The 23,317-nt window shown below is 38.4% G+C and overlaps 1 protein-coding gene across 1 annotated transcript in view; it reads left to right on the top strand.

Annotated features, from left to right (window-relative positions):
- stxbp6 (syntaxin binding protein 6 (amisyn)) overlaps positions 1 to 23,317 on the top strand; it is a 199,527-nt gene that overhangs the window by 119,845 nt on the left and 56,365 nt on the right. The window contains exons 3-4 of the mRNA XM_060828961.1: positions 10,279 to 10,409; positions 13,689 to 13,854. Of these exons, the coding sequence (XP_060684944.1) occupies positions 10,279 to 10,409; positions 13,689 to 13,854 (297 nt within the window). The remainder of the gene's footprint in view (positions 1 to 10,278; positions 10,410 to 13,688; positions 13,855 to 23,317) is intronic.

Raw genomic sequence — 23,317 nt, 5'->3', positions numbered from 1 at the left:
GAGGGTGGTGGTGGACCGGTGCTTTTCAGACTGAAGGCTTGTGACCAATGGTGTGTCACAAAGCTTGGTGCTAGGTCCACTACTTTTTATTTATCTAAATGATTTAGATGCGAACGTAGGTGTGGTTAGTAAGTTTGCAGATGATGCTAAAGTTGGAGGTGTAGTCGACAGCAAAGAAGGTTACCTCAGATTACTATGGGATCTTTGATCAGATGGGCCAATGGACTGAGGAGTGGCAGATGGTATTTAATTTGGATAAATATGAGGTGCTGCATTTTTGAAAAATCAGGGCCAGACTTATACATTTAATGGTAAGGTCATGGGGAGTGTCGGAGTGCAGATTCACAGGTCCTTGAAAGTGGAGTCATTGTAAATAGGCTGATGAAAGCATCATTTAGAATGCTTTTCTTTTATGGAGCAGAGCATTGGTTATGTTGCAGCTGGAACATTGGTTAGGCCACTGTTGCAATATTGTGTGCAATTCAAGTCTCCCTCCTGTAGGAAGAATGTTGTGAAACTTGACAGAGTTCAAAAAAGGTTTGTCAGGGTGTTGTCGAAGTTGGAGGGTTTGAGCAATATGGAGAGGCTGAATAGGCTGGGGCTGTTTTCCCTGGAGCGTCAGAGGCTGAGGGGTGACCTTATAGAGCTTTACAAAATCATGCAGGGAATGGATAGAAAACAAGGTTTTCTCCCTGTGGTTGGAGAGCCCAGAACTATCGGGCATAGGTTTAGGGTGAAAGGGGAAAGATTTAAGCAACCTAAGGGATAACTGTCTCACGCAGAAGATGGTGTGTGAATGGAATGAGCTGCCAGAGGAAGTGGTGGAGGCTAGTACAATTACAACATTTAAAAGACATTTGGATGGGTATATGATTAAGAAGGGTACTGAGAGATATGGGTCAATGTCTGGCAAATGGGACTAGATTAGGTTGGGATATCTGGTCAGCATGGATAAGTTGGACTGAAGTGTCTGTTTCCATGCTGTACATCTCTACGATTCTAAGTTACAACGTAGTGTACAGGGGTCAAAAATTGTTTACATTCTAGATCGGGTTGAGAATCTTTCAGCATCCTTTTATGAAAGAAAGGTGATGAATACACCAGAAGCACAGTTTTAAAATGGGGTATGTTTGTATGACACACCTTTTTACATACACGTGCTCGCTCATTCTCTCTCCCTGCCCACCTCTCTCGGCCCCACCCCCTCTCTGTCCTGCCTCCTTTCTTGTCCCATCCCATCTCTTGTCCTGTCCCCTCTATCTCTCTCTTTATCCTTCCCCTCTCTTGTCCCGCCTCCTCACCCTCTGTCCCACCCCCTCACACCTAAGTCTATGGGTGAATTGGCATGAGTGGAATTATTTGCAGATACATTCTATTTCACTCAAAAAATGTAGAAACTGCAGGCAGTTAATCCATGTCATACTTTATATATTCCCCACTTTGGAAATAGAACTGGTCTGACTCAAGTTTGGGATACAGGCAGACACTAACCTCACACCTTTAATACATTGTCTGAACTTATTTTCATAAAACCTTAACTTAGCTTGAGAATGTGACTTAAAAGAACTTAATGAACCCGAAACCTGCTACCCATTCTAAACGATGAAAGACTTAACAGCAAACTAGGTTTATTCAATATATCATTTCAGTTGCATGACATTAATTGTTTTTGCTGTCAATTCTGTTTCTTATGATCCTACCCCACAACTACTTGATGAAGGAGCAGTGTTCCAAACACTAATGCTTCCAAATAAACCTTTTGGCTGATAACCTGGTAGTGTGAGATTTTTAACTTTGTCCACCCCAGTCCAACACTGGCTCCTCCACATCCTGATTAGAATAAGCAAGAGGTTCTGTCCCTAAAACCATTCAGAATGTCCTTGAAGTCAAGACTAGTTAGTTTCTTAACTTTAATATTTTATTGGAAGGATGTAGGGAAAGTTACAACAAGAGGGCCCTAGATTTCCAGAGCCATTGGGATCATTATGAAGATTGAATTGAAAATGAATCCCAAGTGATGACTTTTGTTGTTTGGCTAATCTTTTACGTGGTGGGTGGAAGATAATTTCAATTACTGAATGAAGAAAATGTCGCAAAGCTAACACTTCAAAATTCCTTGGGTCTCATTTTTGTAATTAAGATGCTAATATTTCAGGAAGCATATAATTGAAAAATCACTTTCATTTGATCACGGACAGCATAAAGTGATCCCGGAGGTTAAACTTGTTCCTAAATTTTATGTCTTATGGTTCCCGTTGAGTATTTCTTTCTGTGCATTCCCAGTTTGCACTGTACAGAATTTGCTGTGCCTAGTGCTTTGTAACAAATGAAGTCGGACTAAATGGTGACAGAAAATAGATTTATATATTAAATTCCCACTGCTTCTGTTATAAGATTAACAGCATCTGAGAACCCTTTCTTTATTTCCTTCCTCTGGATCATTAATTCTTGCAGTTTAGAGATGGCAGAACTTCATTTGAAGCCAGAAAACCTGTTTAGCAAGTTGAGCTTGAAGTTTACTGACATTAATATGATTTCCTAAACTGCGTTCAATGGTAAATTGATGGCCTAAATAATGGGCAGTAGTGTGGAATTATCCCAACATATCATATTGAGTACTTAGCTAGAAAGTATCCTTTGTATTGGTAGTGTGCACTAGCAGTTTTTGTCAAGGTACTAAAAATATTCTCCATGTTTGTGAAACAGAACTTACTTTAAGATTTTCGCACTATTGTCAGTCTGTTTAAGAGATTGATTGGGGCCAAAATAGACAAAAAAAATTGCACATGCACTCAGCATACATTGTGCGTTTGCAAAAGCTATAAACAGGTATTTACCATCACTAAAATTTTTTACAATATGAACCACGAGTATTAAAAGTTGTTCAAGATTGCATGACATTGACAGTGGTTAAAGAGTTTATTTGGGTTTGTAATTTAGAAATGTCTCTTGGAAATGTTTCTAAAAATCCTCAAAACAAGAGATTGAAAAGTAGCATGTGCTGAAGAAATCCATTAGAATTCCTGACGATATGGCTAGGTTAGGTGGATGAAAGCAATACAGTTGAGCCATGGCATTACTTATAGCATGGTTAAAGCGCAGCAGGTCAGGCAGCATCCAAGGAACAGGAAATTCGACGTTTCGGGCATAAGCCCTTCATCAGGAGGACTTATGCCCGAAACGTCGAATTTCCTGTTCCTTGGATGCTGCCTGACCTGCTGCGCTTTAACCAGCAACACATTTTCAGCTCTGATCTCCAGCATCTGCAGACCTCACTTTTTCCTCGATTATTTATAGCATGCAAAGATCCATTTGGTCTGTAGAGTCACGCTGAATCTTTGGAGGAATCCAGTCGGCCCCAAATCCCTTGGTTCTACCTGTATCATTATGCAGTATTATTTCCCTCAAGTGCCCAATTAAATTTTCATTTAATTGTGTCCACTTCCTCCACCCTCCTGAGAATCAAAGTCATTATTACACAATGTTAGAAGTTATTTTTCACACTCCCCAAAAGTGCCTCCCCAAAATCATTCCTTGTCCAAACCCTTAGTTAAAGGATTGAGCCTCAGATTGATCAGCAATTACAAAAGCCTTTTATTGCCCACCTTATTTAAACCTGGCACCATCTTGTACACTTCCCTCAATTTGCCTTGTTCCAAAGAATTCAATCCCTGCTTCTCCAACCTAATACCTCATGCATGGAACCATCGTGCTAAATCTTGTTTGCAGCCTCCTGAGGACCCCTGTATTCCTAAAGGGCAGGGCTTTATCAAGTTTTGGCACATGACTTTCTTGCTTTTGTACTTGGGCTTCTTAACTAAGAGTTTAGCGTCACCTATAAGACCCTGAGATTCCTTTTACCCTGTGCACGTTAAATTTTGTGGACAAGTTCTCTGTCTCTCCCTAACCCCCTGCCAAAATAAATAATCCCATAATTCTTAAATTCTGTCTCACCATTCTGCTACCATATCTATGTCCTGTTGCAAACAATTAATGTTCTTTTCCGAGGTTTGGTGGTATTAGAAAGTTTTAACATTTTGTTCTGTATCAATATCAAAATCAATTAAAAACACAAGCCCTAAAACTGGCCCCTGGGAAACATAATTGTGCACTACCCTCCAGTTTTGGAAATCAGCCAGTTACAATAGCTTGTATATTCACCCTTGGGATGTGGATGTTGTTGCCTGGCCAATATTTATTGCTTGTCCCTGGTTGCCCTTGAGAAGGTGGTGGTGAACTGATTTCTTGAACTGCTGAAATCCATGTGCTGTGTCTTGACCCACAATGCCTTTAGGGAGGGATTTCCAGGATTTTGACCGGGTGATACTGAAGGATCAGCAATATGTTTCCAAATTGGGCTGGGAGTGACTGGGAGTGGAATTTGCAGATGCTAGTGTTCCCATGCCTATGCCAGAGTGATCATGGGTTTGAATGGTGATGTCTGGAGATCTTTGAATTTCTACACTGTCTCTTAGTGCACACTGCTGTTACTGAGTGTCGGTGATGGAGGGAGTGGATGCATGTGGGTGTACTGCCAATCAAGTGGGCTGCTTTGTACTATATGGTGTCAAGCTTCTTGAATGTTGGTGGAACTGCACTCATCCAGGCAAGTGGGCAGTATTCGTCCCATTCCTAATGATTAGTCTTCCAGATGATGGATATGCTTTGGGGAGTCGGGAGGTGAGTTACTCACCAAAGTATTCCTAGTCTCTGACCTGCTGTTGTAGCCACTACGTTCATTGAGCCCAGTTGAATTTCTGGTTAATGGTAACTCCATGGATGTTGATGGGGGAATTCAGTGAGGATAATGCCATTAAATGTCAAGGGACAGTGGTTAGATTGACCACTTCCAATAAGTGACACTGCCTGGCATTTTTGTGACAATAATATTACTTGCCATTTGTCAGCTCAACCCTGAGGGAATAGTACAAGAAGGGAGACCAAGAGTAGGCCTGGTCAAAAGCATCCTTAAAGTGAAAGGTTTAAACCTGAGACCATAGTTAATTAATTGATCATTTGTATCCTCAGCAGTGTTGAATTTGTAGAAATCCTTGTTCTTGGTGAGTGGATGTTTCTCTAGTTTTTGTTTTGTAGCCAAGTGTTTTCAAGAGGCTGAGTCAGCAAGTCAGAGCACAGCTTTTCAATTTTGTTTTCAATCCATCATTTTTTCTTTTTTCCCGTCCGCTAAAAAGCAATTGCCTGAAAGTAATTTGTGTATTCCAGTTTCCAGATGTGATTTTTTTTCATTAGAAGCGGGATAATCTACAGGTGATATTTCTCCCAGCATCTGAAATTTACAAAAAGGAGTTAATCAAGGAGAAGATACAGATCTGAATGACTTGTTTTAATAGTTCTGACACAATTTCTGACTGCCTTTTGTCTATTGCTGATTCCTTGAACTGGCTTAACCTGCAATCGTGTGACTACTATAGCCATCTTAAGTCAGTTCTTCCATGTGATATCCCAGGTATGAAAGATGGCGGCTGAACATTGACAGTCCCTATCATGACAATAATGACTTAAGATGGCTACAGTAGTCACTTGATTACAGGTTAAGCCAGTTCAAGGAATCAGCAATAGACAAAAGGCAGTCAGAAATTGTCAAAATTATTAAAACAAGTCATTCAAATCTGTATCTTCTCCTTGATTTACTCCTTTCTGTAAATTTCAGATACTGGAAGGAAGATCACCTGTAAATTTTAGGACTAGAGAGAAAAACGAAATTAATTGGATTTGTAAGAGAAGGTGCAGCTGAAGCAAAAAGCAAGAAAGTACTGGTGGAGGGGGAGCATGGTGATATGGAGAAGAGAGGGAGAGGAAAAATTAGCGAAAGCACAAAGCAAAAACATTTGTGGATATGGAGGACAAGGGCAAAAACAATCCCAAAAAAATGGATTTTTGATTTTAAGCTATGTCTGCGAATACATAAAACATTAATCAAAAACTGAGGTTAATGACTTTAAGGGATATAATTAGTAAATATAGGAGATGTGATTTACATTTGACAGGCTATGATTATAATATTTCTATTTATGACAAGGTGGTGGAATGATGCAATTTGTGAAGGATTTTGTCATAATCCAATTTCTTCCTGATTTGTTCTAACGTTGATCCAAACTCTATATGGATAAGAAGTAGTTAGAGAAATTGTGTAATTCTTCGTGAATGTTGCAGGCCACCAAACAGTGCAAAACCGGTAGAGTTGGAAACCGTTCAAGGGCATTCTTAGAATAATAGGATTCAAAAAACAGAGCACAGACAAGAATGCAGTCAGTCCATATTGTTACTACTTAAAATGCATCATGACTGATTTCTAGACAATTGATTTCTATTCCAGAAAGGAAATAAAATTTTTTTTTAGTTTTGAGAAACCAAGTGGGGCAAATCATTTGTGTGAACATAGCAAAGAAAATAAGAAATCACAATTTCACCATAAAATGCTAAAAGTAGGAAACTATATTGAATGGTCAACAGTGAAAAATTGGGGTTAGAAAAATAAGTGTTCGCTGTGATAGGCCGATCTGGCTCAAATAACTGGGCAGAAAAGAAATGGTGAATGTGTTAGTAAATCAGTTCAACTATCCTCTAATATGAAACAAACATATTCTCCAAAAGGAGAAAAGGGACATCAAAGGTAGAGTATTGTGGAAAAATCATTTTAATTAGTATTAATCTAAATGAGGACACAATGAAATTAATTCAAACTGTTCATACGAGGAAATGAGCACATGCAATAAGTGTAAAGAGAGAATTAATACATTATAAAATAATGTTTTTTAAAAAAGTGGGTAATTTGAAATGAAGTAATAGGGCATAACAAATTTAAGTGGCAGAAGCATTTCCACTCTGTTTTGTTGAAAGCAATGCAAACACTAATATCTTCAACAATGTGTTACTACTGGGAATTAGAGAGCTATTGATTAAGATAACGAGAAAAGAATGAAAGCATTTAAAAAAAGAAACAGCTCAAGGTGTGCAAGTTACTGGATGCTGATTGTATGCAAGTTGAAGAATTAGCTCGTGAAGTCTCCATTTGAAGGGCTTGCAGTAGGAATGAAAAGAGAGAAAATAAACAGTTGTTTGAAAAGGTACGTAGTGCAAGTAGGAAGGCATCATTAAATTAACTCCATTCTGAGAAAGATAAAGGCTTGTGCTAGCTTGATGGCCTTAATGCCCTGTATTTCTGTTATGATGATGTCTGATTGAGTGCTGTTTGGGTGACCATTGGAAGAAATGAACTAGTAAAGTTGAGTGTTTCGTAGTCTAGAATTTTTTTAAAAGCCAAGTCACCCTCACTCAACTTAAATGTGAATAGGCCTATCAGAATTGCTTCAATTGCAACTATCTGTCTAGTTTGTCTTGGTGTTAAAATTGTATATAAATCCATAGGCAATTTAAAATACACTTTTTATATCTTTGGGTGAAAAAGTTTAGAATATTCAGCGAGTGCTTGAGACAAATATTCTACTTACATTTAATTGGTAGCCAGCTGAAAACCTGAGAGAGAAACTGAAGAGCACAGTAATTAGAGTTATTACATAGTAATGAGGACAGGCAGAATAATGTATGTAGAGTAAAATGGTGGAAATGACCTGATGGGTTGAATGGTCTGCTTCTGTCTTGTAAGAAAAATGCAAACTGAAGTGAAACACTCTACATACATTTCAGTCCATCAGACAGATTTCATGTATTTTTTTAAAATGTAAATCATTGAAATTTATACTTCGAGTATTTAAAAATTCATGTTTGTTCTTTTAAATAATAAAAATTCTAATTAAGAAGTGCAGTCATTAAACATCAGTTGTCTAGTGAAATTCTTAATCTAATGAACTGCACACTCGAATTGAATGGGGAGCTCTGCAACAGTACATGTATCTAAGTTTTGTTAACCTGAGAGTGCAAGCTGAAATGCTCTGCCAATTGTTGTTCTAGTCTGGAAATAAATCAAACCTCCGTTCAGTCAGTGTCTTGAAGGAATGTTATAAAAATAAATAACTTCAAGTGGTAAAGTTGGTGGAGGCTTTCTGTTTAATTTTGGAATGTTGTCTGTTTAGTGCCTGAATACGTTCCTTTCCCAGATCCAAGCTAGTAGAATTAGATGTAAAATCAATGTAAAAAATTGTAGTCTGTACTGTATTTTAATTCAGAATTTTGTATCACAAATGCAAAATATGAAGCAATTTTAATTGGTGATTGTAGTCTTTGTTCTAGATATAATTTACAATGAAATACCATTTGTCTAATATCCAAATATAGTGGCTGACCATCTGCCACTCATTATCATGAGGCAGCACTCGAGATAAATCGTATTGATGCAAGATGCGCCTGTGACATCTCAAGGTAGTAAAATGGAAATTTTACTAAATCTGAATGACATCATAACTCCAACTGGCAATTACCACTCTGCAAAAAGACCAGGGATAAAACAGCAATCTGTTTGGTTAAGTCTGCCTCTGGATGCAGTTGAAATGTCACATGATCTTCTGAAATTTGCAAATCCAACATAGGAGTCTGAATCATTTAATTATAGCTCTGCTGAAAATATCTGGCATGCTAATTTTCCTTAATACAAAATATAATATTTAGCAATTTGCCTCCTATAGTGACTGGAATACACATACAAAATCTTAATCAATTTCTCTCTCATTTTAGAATAGCTCAGCATTGAGGATTATATCTGTTTTATTTCTTATTTGTATTTTTCCTTATTTCTCTACTTCATTCTGCTACTTTCCAACTTTCAGTTTCTAAGGTAGAAAACACTGAGTGCTGTGTCATGGTGTGGTACAATGGAAGAATGTGTGACTGTATGTGCTGTGAGGCGAGGCATTAAGCATAGACTACATGAGCAAACATAGTGTAACAAGGGAAGCATCTGCTGATCCTGGAATTCTGAAATAAGAAGCAGGAAATAGTCAATGGGTCTGACAGCATCTATGGAGACAAACACCTTTCATCAGAACATAGTACAGCTCACTTCCAGAACAATGGTTCCTTTCATACTAAAAAGTTCGTTTTTGCAAAATTCTGAATTAGATGAAAATCCTATCATATGTCAAACTAAAGATGAGATCAGAATTCAACCTCAAAATTATAATGAAAGCTTTGTTTCCTTGTCTAGTATTTTACAAAGATGAAAAATTCCTGGGCACTGGAAATTGGAAAAACACCAGGACTAATAACCAAAGACAGGATACAGGTTTTGAATGCTCTTTGGAAGGCAGTAAGAGAAGTAGCAAGGTGAAGGTTCTTAAGCAAAATGCATTAGCTATTGCACCTAGTCAAAGGCTGTGGAGCAGAAAGTATTTGGGCTGGTTAAGGACTGGAATAAAAAGTACACTCAATGAGAATGATGTGATTTTTACCCAGTGAGTTTAAACATGCGTCCAGGAATTACTCTCTGTGATTCTTTGTTCCTCTGCAGAATTTACTATTGCAGTCCATACAGTTGAAAGTTTTGGTTTACTTGATTTCATGTGAACTTCCACATTTTACACTTATCTCACTGTAAAATCTGAAAATAAATTTTTTTGTGTTTTTGGTGTTTCTTTATTCGACTAAAAAATGTGTAGTTTTTAGAAGTTTGATATTTTGACTTATTTCTTAATCATGTATATTCTCATCATTATTTCTCTCATTCAAAAAGTGAGGGATAATCAGTGGCTTTTACTTGTTTGTTGTCCGGGAAATTCCTTCAGTGTGGATTACCTGCTAAACTTGTTTGATGAATTGTCTGGTGCTGAATGCTGGAAATTCCCTGCAGCTAATGTGGAATGAAATGAATGTTACGCAATTTGAAATAGGCACCGCAGCCATTTAAATTTTTATGGGTGACTTTCTACCAGGTCAACGACGAGCAGCATAACTTGCTCCTGATAGCAAAATCCAAGTTATGGATATGAGTGAAGTTGCCCAATTGAAGGTAAGGTCTTGAGCAGGTTACTGGTGGAAGTTTGTTTTGAATTTTGATAGAGGTACACCGCACTGGTTCAGGTACATCTCAAGAAGCATTTGACATGGAGTAATTCATAATTTCTGCAAGGAGATCTAGCTATAAAAGATCTGAATTTGTCTCGTTGTACCTGGAGACCATGAAAGTAGGATGAGTGAATTAGGAATTTTTTTTAAAATTATCACTGAAAAATAATTTGGTTGCTGTTATTCATTTCAGTCAATCACTTTGCCATTTTCAAATTGTTACTACCTATGAGTGAACAAGTTAATAAGGGCTGTCTGTATTTCTGTCACATAAGTGACTTGTATTCTTTTTTATTTCAGTGACCAATAAGAAACCAGCACTGGTGTCTGTTACCAAAGTCAAGCAATTTGAAGGGTCATCATCTTTTGTGAGAAGGTCACAGTGGATGCTTGATCAGCTCCGACAAGTGAATGGCATCAATCCCAACAGGGTCAGTGGTGAAACAAATAGTGGAAGAAAGGCACATTTGCGATTAACATACAACATCACTTTAAGAAATGTTGTGCTTGTCTTACTTTCATAAGGATACAATAGAAACTAAGTGGTAATATATATAACTGTTAATGCAATGTGTCTGGGCTTCAGATCAAAATCCTTACACTGGAAAACCATGTCTTCTACCAAGTGTTCCTGAGATGCATGGGTTTACAGTCCACTCTTAATGTGGTGAGAATGAGAAATGTGAATAAATTAAATATATTAGCATTATGCCATGCTCTTTAAATTTAAAGGGATCACTATCTTTGAGGGGCAAAAAGCAAGGAAAGTTCTCTGTATTTTCTTTTGGGCCCATGCAAGGGATAGCAGTCTGTTAGTCTTCAACACGAAAATTTGAATACAGGAGGAAGAAGTAATAATTTGATTGTATGTTACTTTTCTGAATTGCTTGCCGTACACACCTGCTAAATTTCAGTGACTTAGAGTAAAGTTGCCTTAGACCTTTTTGAACATAAATGCTTTCCAATCTTTCACCATTTAAGAAGAATCTGAAATGCAGAAGTGTTCAGTACTATAGTCATGATGTGCCCAATGCACTCAGCTGCTTCTTAATAGCTGGGTGAAATATTGTGAAACTACCCCTGGAGAATTGTGTTGTGCAATTCTCATTCATTTGCCTAAAAAGGATATATTGTATACTACATTGACCAGAAAGTTAACTGAATCAGTCTTGGAAAATTGAGACAAGAACTGGTCAGAGACTAGGAATTTTTACAGTTAGTAACACACCTGACTTCAGAATGCCTTTTGATCATCTATAAGGCCAAAGTGGAATTGAATTTTCTGCTTGCCTCCATGATTGGGCTTGATTCAATCCAGGTCAATGCAGTGTATTCACACACTGCTTCCACTGGTGCTAGTGGAAGCAATGTGTACCATATGCAACTTGAACTGCAAAAACAAAAGCATGGGTGGTACAGTGGTTAACACTGCTGCCTCACAGCGCCAGAGACCCAGGTTCAATTCCCACCTCAGGAGACTGCGTGGAGTTTGCACATTCTCCCCGTGTCTACGTGGGTTTCCTCAGAGTGCTCCAGTTTCCTCCCACAGTCCAAAGATGTGCGGCTCAGGTGAATTGGCCATGCTAAATTGCCCGTAGTGTTAGGTAAGGGGTAAATGTAGGGGTATGAGAGGGTTGCGCTTCGGCGGGTCGGTGTGGACTTGTTGGGCCGAAGGGCCTGTTTCCACGTTGTAAGTAATCAAATCTACACTAGGTTCCTTTTGAGGCCTCTTAGTAAACCTATGACATCCATTACCTATGACATCCGTTACCTAGAAGAATGAGGGAAACAGATGCATGAGAACAAAACTGCCTGCAAAATTCTCTCCAAGCCATACACCATCCTGACTTGCAACTCCATCACTGATCCTGTTCTGTTATTGGGGTAAGATTCTGCAAGTCCCTTATTTTATAAACCTGCATGTGGACTGTCATGGTGCCATCACTTAGTCAAAGTTAGTATAAAATGGGTAATGAGTAGTGGCCTTATCTGTGACATTCCTATTCCAAGAGCAAATTAAAAACAAAAGTTGCAAAAACCTTGGGGCAAGAGTTAATGTTATGGTAACAATAAACAAGCACTCTAAACTGATTTGCTAAAATAAATTAGTACAGCTTCCTGAGAGCAGGATATTTAAATACAGTTGTAAATATAGATTTGTACATGGAATACCTACATTTGAAGCAAAAGTCAGAATCCTATTTATACATGGATATCTCACAATGACACTGTGCACTGAAGCGTTCATTTAAAGTCAGAAGCACAAAATTAAAAATACTCTGTTGACATGTATTCAAACGGAAATAAAAATGGACAGTGTGAAATGCCATGGTAGCTGATAATAGTGAACAAAGTTATCAGACAGATATTTGCTTTCACTTCAAGAATGAAACTCCCAATGAGTAGTAACTGATAAAAATAGTGAAAATAGTAAGTCTGGCTGCATATGCAGAGAGAGAGATACAAGGTTATCATTTCAATCCCAATCTAACTACTTCATATCTGCAGAGAGCAAGCGAAATGTTTTTCTTTGTGTAGAAAGAGGAGAGGTGGAGCAAGGAAAGCAAAAGGCAGTATGTGTTGATGTTAGTGGAGAAGCAAAATAGATAAAGGATAAATGTTAATGATGGGTTCAAATAGCAAATATAGTTCAGCTGTATTGACAAAACTTGTGTAAATACAAGACTGGGGCAGGGGTGTAATCAAAATGGAGAATGGAGTTTGAGGTCTGATATTGTACTCCATGTTGGTACTTGAAGGTTGCAAAGTGCCTGAACAAAAAAATGGGCTCTTGCATTTGGCTTTGCTGGAACATTGCAACAGGCCCAGGACAGACATGTTAACATTAGGGCAAAATGATGTATGTGAGATGGTGATATTTGGGATGATTCTCATAGTCAGAGTGGAGGTATTCGCAAAGGAGTCACAACCTCTGCATTTGATCTCGCCACAGTGGTGGAGACTGCAATGAGAGCAGTGAATACTGTAGACTAGATGGAAAAGATACAAGTAAGTTGCTGCTTCACCTGAAAGATTGTTCAGGGCAGTGATGAATGAGGTAAAAGGGCAAGTGTCAGACTTAATGAATTGCATTGGAATGGGTCAGGGATAGTGAAGAGCTGTTTAGCGTGATGGACGAGTGGACTAAGGTTTTGTGGAGAGAATGGTCCTTGTGGAATGCTGTCAGGCTCAGGAACTCTGGTACAGTAAAAGCCAGTGTGTTTAGGAGAATAAATTGCCACAAGGTTGTTGCCAGCAATTTCAATTGTTTAAAGAAACAAATTGAGCTCACTTGATCCATATGCTGCAATATTTGAATATTTTTGCACTAATGTGTTGATAAATTAAAGCACTACATGTATTGCTGTCACTGCTAATTTTACATTAGCGCACTGTTCAATCTGCTGTGATCGCTTAGTGTTCTGATAAAAGCTGACCACTAAAAATCATGCATTAAAAAAAGTTCAAGCACAAGACTCAATTGAATGCTCAGTTTCCATATATCAGTTAAATTCAGTAAGTGTTACAAGATCATTGTCCAACAGATGTGCCACCATTGGTATTAAGTTCAATTGAGTATTAATAATTGAGTTATAAACTAACCAACTGATAAATTAGCCAACTATGTGTAGGTTAATATTTTTAATTATGCATTGTATTGTTTCAGTATGAGAAAAGTAATAAAGCAATGTAACTTTTTCTCTTTTCAGGATTGTCCTGAATTTGATCTAGTGTTTGAGAACACCTTTGACCAGTGGGTTGCAAGCACAGCCTCCGAGAAATGCACTTTCTTTCAGGTCCTTCACAATATTTCTCAGCGATATCTTTCCGACAAGAAGCCAGAGTTCATCAATTGCCAATCTAAAGTGTTGGGAGGTAAGTCTGCCTTCACTCAGAATTGAAGAAGGGCCGTGGGATCTAAAATGTTCACTCTACTTACTCTTATCAGATTCTGCCAAATGAAGATTTTTTTCAGCCATTTCAGCTTTTATTGCTTACGAATAATGTGTTGACTGACTTGTAAATTCCAAGATTGTTACGTTTCAATCTCTCTTAAAAAAAAAAGTTTTGAAAATGCTTTGATTCAGAGGGTGTTAAGGGCAGATTTGTAATTACTTTTAATTCCTTTATTTGGCACTAACTTATAATATATGGTGGAGCTAATCAAACAAGTAATGTAACTGTATGGAGGCAACTATCCTATCAGTATTCCAAAAAAAAAGTAGAAACCTACTCTGGCATTTCAGGCATGGCAATCTTGCTTCAATCCTGTGTAAACATAGTATGGTTTATTATTGGGAGAAAACTGTGCATTAGTAAGCTAGTGGTGAATTTTATGATCCTCTACCCCCAAAGGAATACTCTGACTTCGTGACCGATTGAGTAATGACCAGTAATAAATGAGACATCAATTTTTCAGCTTGAAAATGATGCATCTGAGAGAGTACCTCTAAATAGGGCTGTGCTGAGAGGTGGCAATTAGAGTTTAATGTGGAAAAGTATGAGGTGATTCACTTTGGAAGGAGCAACAGGAATAAAGAGTACTGGGCTAATGGTAAAATGCTTGGGGCGCCAGATGAGCAGAAAGATCTCAATGTCCACGTACATAGATCCCTGAAAATTGCCACCCAGGTTGATAGGCTTGTTAAGAAGGCTTATGATGTGTTAGCTTTTGAGTAGAGGGATTGAGTTTGGGAAGCATGAGGTCATGCTGCAGCTGTACAAAACTCTTGTGCGGCGGTACTTGCAGTATTGCGTACGGTTCTGGTTACCGCATTATAGGAAAGATGTGGAAGCTTTGGAAAGAGTGCAGAGGAGATTTACTCGGATATTGCCTGGTATGAAGGAAAGTCCTATGAGGAAAGACTGAGGGACTTTAGGCTGTTTTTGTTAGAGTATAGAAGGTTGAGAGGTGACTTAATTTAGACGCATAAGATAGTCAAAGGGTTAGGCAGGGTGGACAGTGAGAGCCTTTTTCCTCAGATGATGATGGCTAGCATGAGGGGACATAGCTTTAAATTAAGGGGTGATAGAAACAGGACAGATGTTAGAGGTCATTTCTTTACTCCATAATAGGGGCATGGAATGCTCTACCTGCAACAGTAGTGGACTCACCAACTTTAAGGGCATTTAAATGTTATTAGATAAACGTAAGGATGAAAATGGGATAGTATAGAATAGACAGGCTTCAGATTGGTTCCACAGGTCAGCACAACATCGAGGGTCGAGTGGCCTGTACTGCTCTGTAATGTTCTACGTTCTTTAGGTGTAGCATAGATAAGTACATTGAAAATGTCATTACTGTGTTGGAACAGATGGAATAATGGCTGCAATATTAGTGTAGTGCTGGAAAAGCACAGCAGGTCAGGCAGCATCCGAGAAGCAGGAAAATTGACGTTTCGGGCAAAAGCCCTTCATCAGGAATAGTGGATGCATCAACCTTAAAAATTATGTAAGGGACATTTTGAATGCCTACAAGATGGATGGGGAGGGACAATGTTGAGATCCATCCTGATGAATTGGATTTAAACTGGACCAAATAGTCTTGCACTTTAATTATCCTTTTTAATTTTATGGATCCCAATTCTATTCTGAAGGATATACGTCTAAAGGAGTTGGTAGTAGAAATATCAGATGTGGACAGAGTGATGCTGTTGAGTAAAATCAGCTTGAGAATATAAACCAGTTTAGTGATTTGGAAACACTGACTTTAAAGTACAGTCAATATACATCATAGTTATGACGTATGCCCTTGGCAAATGTGTGACTGTTCTGCTCAAGTGAAATATCAACCATTCAAGTGCAGTGCTTTAATGAATGCTATTATATTGCCATCAGCCAGGACACTTATACATTTCAAGAAACAGACGACTAGAAACAAGGAAGCTATTCAATTTTCATTTCCTCTGCCTGTCAGTGAGCTATCTCCTCACACTACTGATTATTATTGATAAATATCAAGTTCACAGCTGCATACCACGTGTAATCAGTTTACCAGGCTTTTATAATGAATATATATGTGCATCATTGTTTAATACATTCATCAGTACTAACCTATTGTGGATATCTAAACATTAGATACCGTTCTATTTTGTTTTACTCCTTTGCCATAATAACCTTGCACAAATCAAAAGTTGGATTATTTTAATATTCACTATTTTCTCTCTATATATTTCAGAATTTTTTCAATGTAAAATCTTTTTAATGAGATTGCATGATCATTCTTTCACTCATTGAGCTGTCCTCTCATTCATCGTTAGCATTTCAGAAACTGAGATTACTTGGCGTTTGATCTGTCTCCTTTTCTTGGGCTTGAGAGAGACCAAAGTTTATTTTTATATCTTTAATTTGAATGTTTCACTTTCTTTAAAATCTTCAAAATAACTAGGTCTGAAAGAATGTGATTCCACATTTGTCTTGTCAATTTTCAGTGCAAAAGGTTCTTTATTTGTCGTCAAGACAACAGAATTTTGACTAGTTTCAATTTCATTTTGTGGGATGTGGGCATCACTGGCTGGCCAGCATTTATTACCCATCTCATTTATTGCCCTCTAAGGTGGCTGTGAGCTGCCACCTTGAACTATTGCAGTCTACCTGCTGTGGGTTGACCCACAATGCCATTAGGGAGGGAATTCCAGGATTTGGACCCAGAAACCATGAAATAGGAGTAGTAATATTAAGCAAAGAAATTTGCTATTTCAGAATGTCAGATTTTGATTATTTATTTGGGAGTGGATTCTGCCCATCATCTGGAAGAATTATGCTAACTGATGAAAGCAGTAGTTATATATAAAATAGCTGGTGGAAAATGGCCAGGATTCTACTGCTGATTGTACAGCTCAGTTCATATTAACATTTTCACTGCTGATAGGTCCAATTCTAAATATTTTTAATCAACTGTTCAGAGATGGTATGATACTCCTCTTGAGCAGATAGGATTTGACTCTGGGAGCCCACTGATTCAGAGGAACAGGTACTACTGCTGTGCCACAAGAACCATAAGTCCAATTGAAGGTATTTTCTAATCAACTTGTTCAAGGATGTCATTGCAAATTGCTAAGGCAAGTGAAACCTGAACCTGGTCCTCCTGGCTCAGATGTAAAGACATTACCACTCAGACGCCTCAAGGTCTGATTCTAAACATCTCATTCGTTGCGTGTACTGTAGTAGTAGCATTCGCATAATTATCTCTCACTTACAGGTTGTGCCAGCCAGCCTAATGGTATTTTGCCAATACAGTCTGCTAGTGATATCTTGCGATGTTTATTCAAGAAACTTTTTTTTCTTGAATAAGGTGGATAAGAATGTTGAACTCTGGCCACAAAGTAACTAGAATCTTATTGAATGATGGAGCAAGTTTGGGGGGGCCATGTGGCCTACTCCTCCAAATTTATATGTTCATCAGCATACCCATTCTAATTGTCTTTTTTTAATCTATTCCAATTCTTCCACATTAATGTTAGACTATTCAGCCTTTACTTTTGAGGCATATCAGTTCTCCAAGGAACTATTTCATAAAGTAGCAACTTTTTTTTCAGAGCAAACCTTCACATTGAGAAGATAAATTTTCAGTTACATTATGTAAAGTAGCATTTATCACTTTTAAATTGGAACACACAGAAATGGGAAAGCCCTCCTCATTTTTGACAAATTGAATTGGTGTCTATCACACAACTGGCAGGATCGCATTCTTTTCCCCACATTTTACGTTCTGTCTCTTGGTGATGTAGTTTTATAGCGAAGTTCTTGGAAGAGCAGAGTAATTTGCCTATTTTCAGATTTGATCAACAAAATTAAGTAACATTACAATCATTGGCATGCATGCCTATTTATTACAGATGAATATAATTGCATAAAGTGTGGTGTTGCTTTTAACCCAACTTATAAAGGGGTATAGAAAATATTAATGGTTTCAACAAATATGCTGTTGGATGATCTGTTTTCTTCAGCCTGCAAAGCATTTATTTCATGTGTTTGAATTGGAGTGAAGAATTGTTGTTTTTAATTATTTCTAAAACTGTTTGGACCAACTTTGCTGTTAGTTAATGTTAGTTGCAGTGATTTTCAATCTTTATGTTACCATGAGTGAAGTATTGTACTACCATAACTGACATTAATGCCTGTAAAAACTATCAGTTTGTTAATAATCTAACTTGTCCTGCTATGATAGCTATCCTTTTTAAGTTACTGCAATGATATCACAGCAATAGAGTTAAAAGTAACAGTGCAGGTTCATGTGTGTATGCATATACCCATACATGTGGAAGCCAGCATTCACGGCTTTATTTTGTAGTTACTTTCCAAATCCTACAGAGAATCCATACAGATAATTAATGTAAAAATTATAATGAATGGTCTCTGCCATTGTGAAAGTGATTGAAGTAGCAGCATTTATAATTTGCTGCCATTGATAGTGGTCTGTCAGGATTGTTATGAAAATTTCCTCTATGTATTTTTTTGATGGCGTCAGAAGTAATAGTACCAATCTTTCCGTTTAGAGGTGATCCCAAATTGCGATTTTCTCAACCATGTTCCTGGAATTTAAAGTGCATCAGACTTTCCATAATCCTGACAATGTTTCAAATAATTTGGCAATCAAAATGTCCTGCTGTTTGAAATGAATGTGACATTTCCTTCCAGGAATTGTATTATTGAGAAACCCTTTAAACTCGAGCGTGTTTATGGAATGTTCTTCTCAATTTGTGTTTGCTGAATTCAAAACTATTGTTTGCCTTAAATTGAAAGGAAGTATTATGAGTAAGAGATGAAATTTAAGCAGTAGTAAGAAAAAAAGTAGGGTCAGGTGGTGTACAATCTGTGTGAGTAAAATTGAGGAACCGCAGAGGAGTTATGTACAGGGCTCCATACAGTCAGGAGCTGAGATGCAAGATACACCAGGAGATAGAAAAGATGTATAGGAAAGGCAAAGTTACAGTGATCGTGGGATTTCAATACGCAGGTGGACTGGGAAAATCAGGTTAGTAGCAAATTGCAAGAAAAGCAATTTGTGGAATATCTGAGATGGCTTATGGTGGAGCCACTAGGGAACAGGCAATACTGGCTTCAATGTTGTGCATTGAGACAGACTTGATAAAGGAGCTTAAGGTGAAGGGGCCCTTAGGAGGCGGTGATCATCATATAATAGAAGTTACTCCACAATTTGAGAGGGAGAACATGGAATCAGAGGTAATGGTATGACAACTGAATAAAGGCAACAACAAAGGCATGAGAGAGAGCTGGGTAGAATTGACTGGGAGAGGAGCCTACCAGGAAATACAGAGGAACAGCAATGGCAGGAGCTTCTGGGAGTAATTCAGGAGAGATTCATCCCAAAGTAAAAGAAGTATGGTACAGGGAGGATGAGGTAACCATGGCCAATTAGGGAAGTCAGGGATAGCATTAAAGCAAAAGAGAAAGCATATAATGTGGCAAAGGAGCAGTGGGAAACCAGAAGACTGGGAAGCCTACAAAGACAACAGAGGACAACAAAAAAAAATAAAGGAGAAGACATGAGGGTGAGCCACCCAGTAATATAAAGGAAAACTAAGAGTTTCTTTAGATATATAGAGGACAAAAGAGAAGCAAAAGTGGACATTGTAGAGGTAATAGAGGGCAATAGGGAAATGACTAAGGAACTGAATAAATACTTTGCGTCATTCTTCACAGTAGAAGACACAAGTTATATTCCAAAAATTCAAGAGTGAGGAGACAGAGTTGAGTATGATGGCCATCGCCAAGGCAAAGGTGCTAGAGAAACTGGTCTGAAGGTGGGTAAATCACCTGGACCAGATAGACGACACCTCAGCTCTAAGAGAGATAGCTGAAGAGATAGTGGAAGTGTTGCTGGTCATTCAGGAATCACTAGAATTAGGGAGGCATCCAGAGGCCTCAAATCACTAATGTGACACCCGTGTTTTAAAAAGGCAATAAGGCAGAAGATAGAAAATTGCAGAACGGTTAGCCTAACCTCGTTCATGGTAAGATAATGGAGTCTTACCATGAGATTTCTGAATACTTGGGAATATATGGCAAGATAGGGCAAAGTCAGTATTGTTTCATCAAGAGGAGGTTATGCTTGACAAACCTTCTAGAATTCTTTTGAGGAAGTAATGTGCGGCTTAGACAAAGGAGAGCTAACTGATGTTATCTACCTGGATTTCAAGAAGACCTTTGACAAGGTGCCACATAGGAGGCTACTGAGTTAAGGTCAGGGCTCATAGTATTTGAGGCAAGGTGCTGGCATGGATAGAAGTTTGGCTGTCTCTGTCCAGAGTGGGGATAAAAAGGTCCTTCTCAGGATGGTAGCCGGTGACCAGGGGTGTTCACTTTTATATATTAACAATCTAGATGAAGGAACTGAGGGCATTCTGGCTAAGTTTGCAGAAGACAGGTAGAGGGATAAATAGCATTGAGGAGGTGGGGAGGATGCAGAAGGATTTGTACAGGTTAGGAGAGTGGGCAAACAAGTGGCCAAAGCATACTAAATGCCACCTTCACTATCTTATCTACTCCGTTCCCAATTGATCCTTGGGCCAATAGCTTATGGCATTCAAGTACACATCCAAGGGATTTTTAAATGTCATTGACATTTAACATTTAGACAAGAAGCTGTCTTTTGTTGCTGAAACACGAGTTTGGCTTAGTTGCTGCTCTTTGCACCATCTAGATGTGATGTTCATCGTGGGAAAGTGTGAGGTCATGCACTTTTGTAGGAAGAATAGAGGCATGGACTGTTTTCTAAATGGGGAGAATGTTCAGAAATCTGAAGAGTAGAGAGACTGGGGAGTTGTCATCCAGCATTCTCTCCAGGTAAAGTTGCAGGTTGAGTCATTAGTTAGGAAGGCAAATGCAATGATGGCAATTATTTTGAGAAGACTTGATTATAAAAGCAAGGAGGTATTTCTGAGGTTCTATAAGACACTGGTCAGACCACACAGTGCTCAGTTTTGGGCCCCATATCTTAGGAAGGAAATATTGGCCAAGAAGAGTATTAGAGGAGGTTCATGAGAATTGTCCCAAGAATGAACAGCTTAACATATGAGCACAGTTTGAGGATTCTAGGTCGATACTGGATGGAGTTTAAAAGGCTGAAGGGGGATCTAATTGAAACTTACAGAATACTGAATGGCCAGGAGAGAATGAATGTTGGGCAGTTGTTTCCATTAGCAGGAGAAATTAGAATCCGAGGGCACAGCCTTAGAGTAAAGGGAAGACCGTTTAGAATGGAAATAAGGAGAAACGTCTTCAGCCAGAGAGTGGTGAGTCTATGGAATTCATTGCCATAAAAGGCTGTGGAGGCCAGGTAGGTCATTGAGTATATTTAAGACTGAGAGGGATTCTGGAGTACCAAGAGGATCATGGGTTACTGGGAGAAAGTGGGAGAATAGGGTTGAGAAATGTATCAGCCATGATTGGCGGAGCAGTCTAGATGAGTTGAATGGCCTAATTTCTGCTCCTATATTTTATGTCTAAGTAATTATTTCCATGGTAATTGTAACAAATAACCACCACCTTAATTTTTGAGGTTTACAATTTATAAGGTGGTGTGCATATTCAATTGAAGGAGCAAGAATGTCAGAAAGGGAGGACAACCCCTATCTGTGTAATTACTTAGCAGTTTTGGTGGTACTGACATGGCTGCATGTTAGGGTATCAAGCTACAGAAATTCTCTCCATACCAGCAAATCTGTTCCAAAAAGATATACATCAATCTTTGATCCATATGCATCAGAAAATGAGTAGAAGCAAATAATTTGTTGTGACTTGTATCACACTGAACATACACCCTTTCTGCATGAGCTCTCCATTTAAATTTCCCTGTTTAATAATAGGATTCTTCCTTCCACCTTCTTTCCCCTCTTTTGTTTTCTGTTCAGGTCTGGATGTGGGGCCAGTTACAATAGCTTCCGAAGATAGATATAGTGAGTTGGTAACTTGTCCAAATAAGCATTCTTTCTATGATCATTTATCAAGATGTTGCCAGGTATGGAAGGTTTGAGTATTCGAGAGAGGCTGGACAGGCTGGGACTTCTTTCACTGGAGCATAGGAGGTTGAGAAGTGATCTGATAGAAATTTGTAAAATAATGAGAGGTGTAGATAGAGTTAATGGGAGTTGTCTTTTCTTTAGGATGTGGGATTTCAAGAATGCTAGGCACATTTTTAAGAAGAGAGGAGAGATTTCAAAAAGACAATGTTTTACACAGAGGATGGTTCATGCGTGGAGTGAACTTCCTGAGAAAGTCGTGGATGTGGGCCCAGTTACAATGTTTAAAGGACATTTGGATGGATATAATAGGAAAGGTTTCAAGGGATATAGGCCAAGAACAGGCAAGTGGAGTTAGATTAGTTTGTGATTATGTTCATCATGGATTGGTTGGACCGAAGGTTTGTTTCTCTGCTGTGTGACTCTATGACTATGACTCTATAAACCTAGATTATAGCAGAACATAAAAACAAAATACTGCTGATTCTGAAAATCTGAAATAAACAGGAAATTTTGGAGAAACTAAGCAGATCTTTGGAGAGAGTGATAGAGTTGACACTGAGGCTGTTCAACGTACCGTCGGTTCTACAGTAATGCGGTAGTTCCATTCTCGTGCAATTCCTTGTTATAAGAAAGTCACATAATAGCAACACCATTTCAACGAACAGGGCCAGAATTGTGTTACAACCAACAAACCCTTCCGAAGTTTGCACTTTAGAGACTGTGCCCTCAACTTGACAATTGCTTTACAGCGAATTTGCATTAGCAAAATGCTTTATAGCAGAACGACCTGGACTTAGTTTCTTTTGCCCTTTCTGTTTCATTTTATTGAATATTATTCAACTGTGCAAGACACCACAGTCAAGAGAACAATTATATAACTTTTACAGTTTGAACTTGAACTTTGCTCTCTGAAGGATCAGTTGAGACCTCTGGAGTACAAGTCCCATCATAGCAGCTGAGGAATTTAAATTCACTTAATTAAGACCCAAATAATTCATCACAGTTATGATTGTTTAGAAACCCATCTGCTTCTCTAATGCCCATTAAGAGAAGGAAACCTGTCAACCTTGCTTGGTATGGTCTACGTGTAATTCCAGATTCATAGCAATGGGGGTAAGTCTTAGCCACTTTCTTTCATTGCTGAGTAAGTTGTTCAGTTATAACAAACTTCTCCAAACGAGTCAAGTAAGAATAAAACTCAGGCAGACCAGCTGGAACTGACAAGGGCACAAGCAGCCCAGCTGATTGTGCAAAGCCTCCCATAACTAAAATTAGGGTGCTATCTGTTTTTGAACGAAGAATGTGGGAACTTGAGTAGGCCTGAGGTCTGGTCTCTTGCCAGTCTGTCAGAT

The sequence above is a fragment of the Hemiscyllium ocellatum genome, chromosome 8, assembly GCF_020745735.1.
Source record: "Hemiscyllium ocellatum isolate sHemOce1 chromosome 8, sHemOce1.pat.X.cur, whole genome shotgun sequence".
Classification (NCBI taxonomy): domain Eukaryota; kingdom Metazoa; phylum Chordata; class Chondrichthyes; order Orectolobiformes; family Hemiscylliidae; genus Hemiscyllium; species Hemiscyllium ocellatum.
This window is presented reverse-complemented; position numbering and strand designations above follow the sequence as displayed.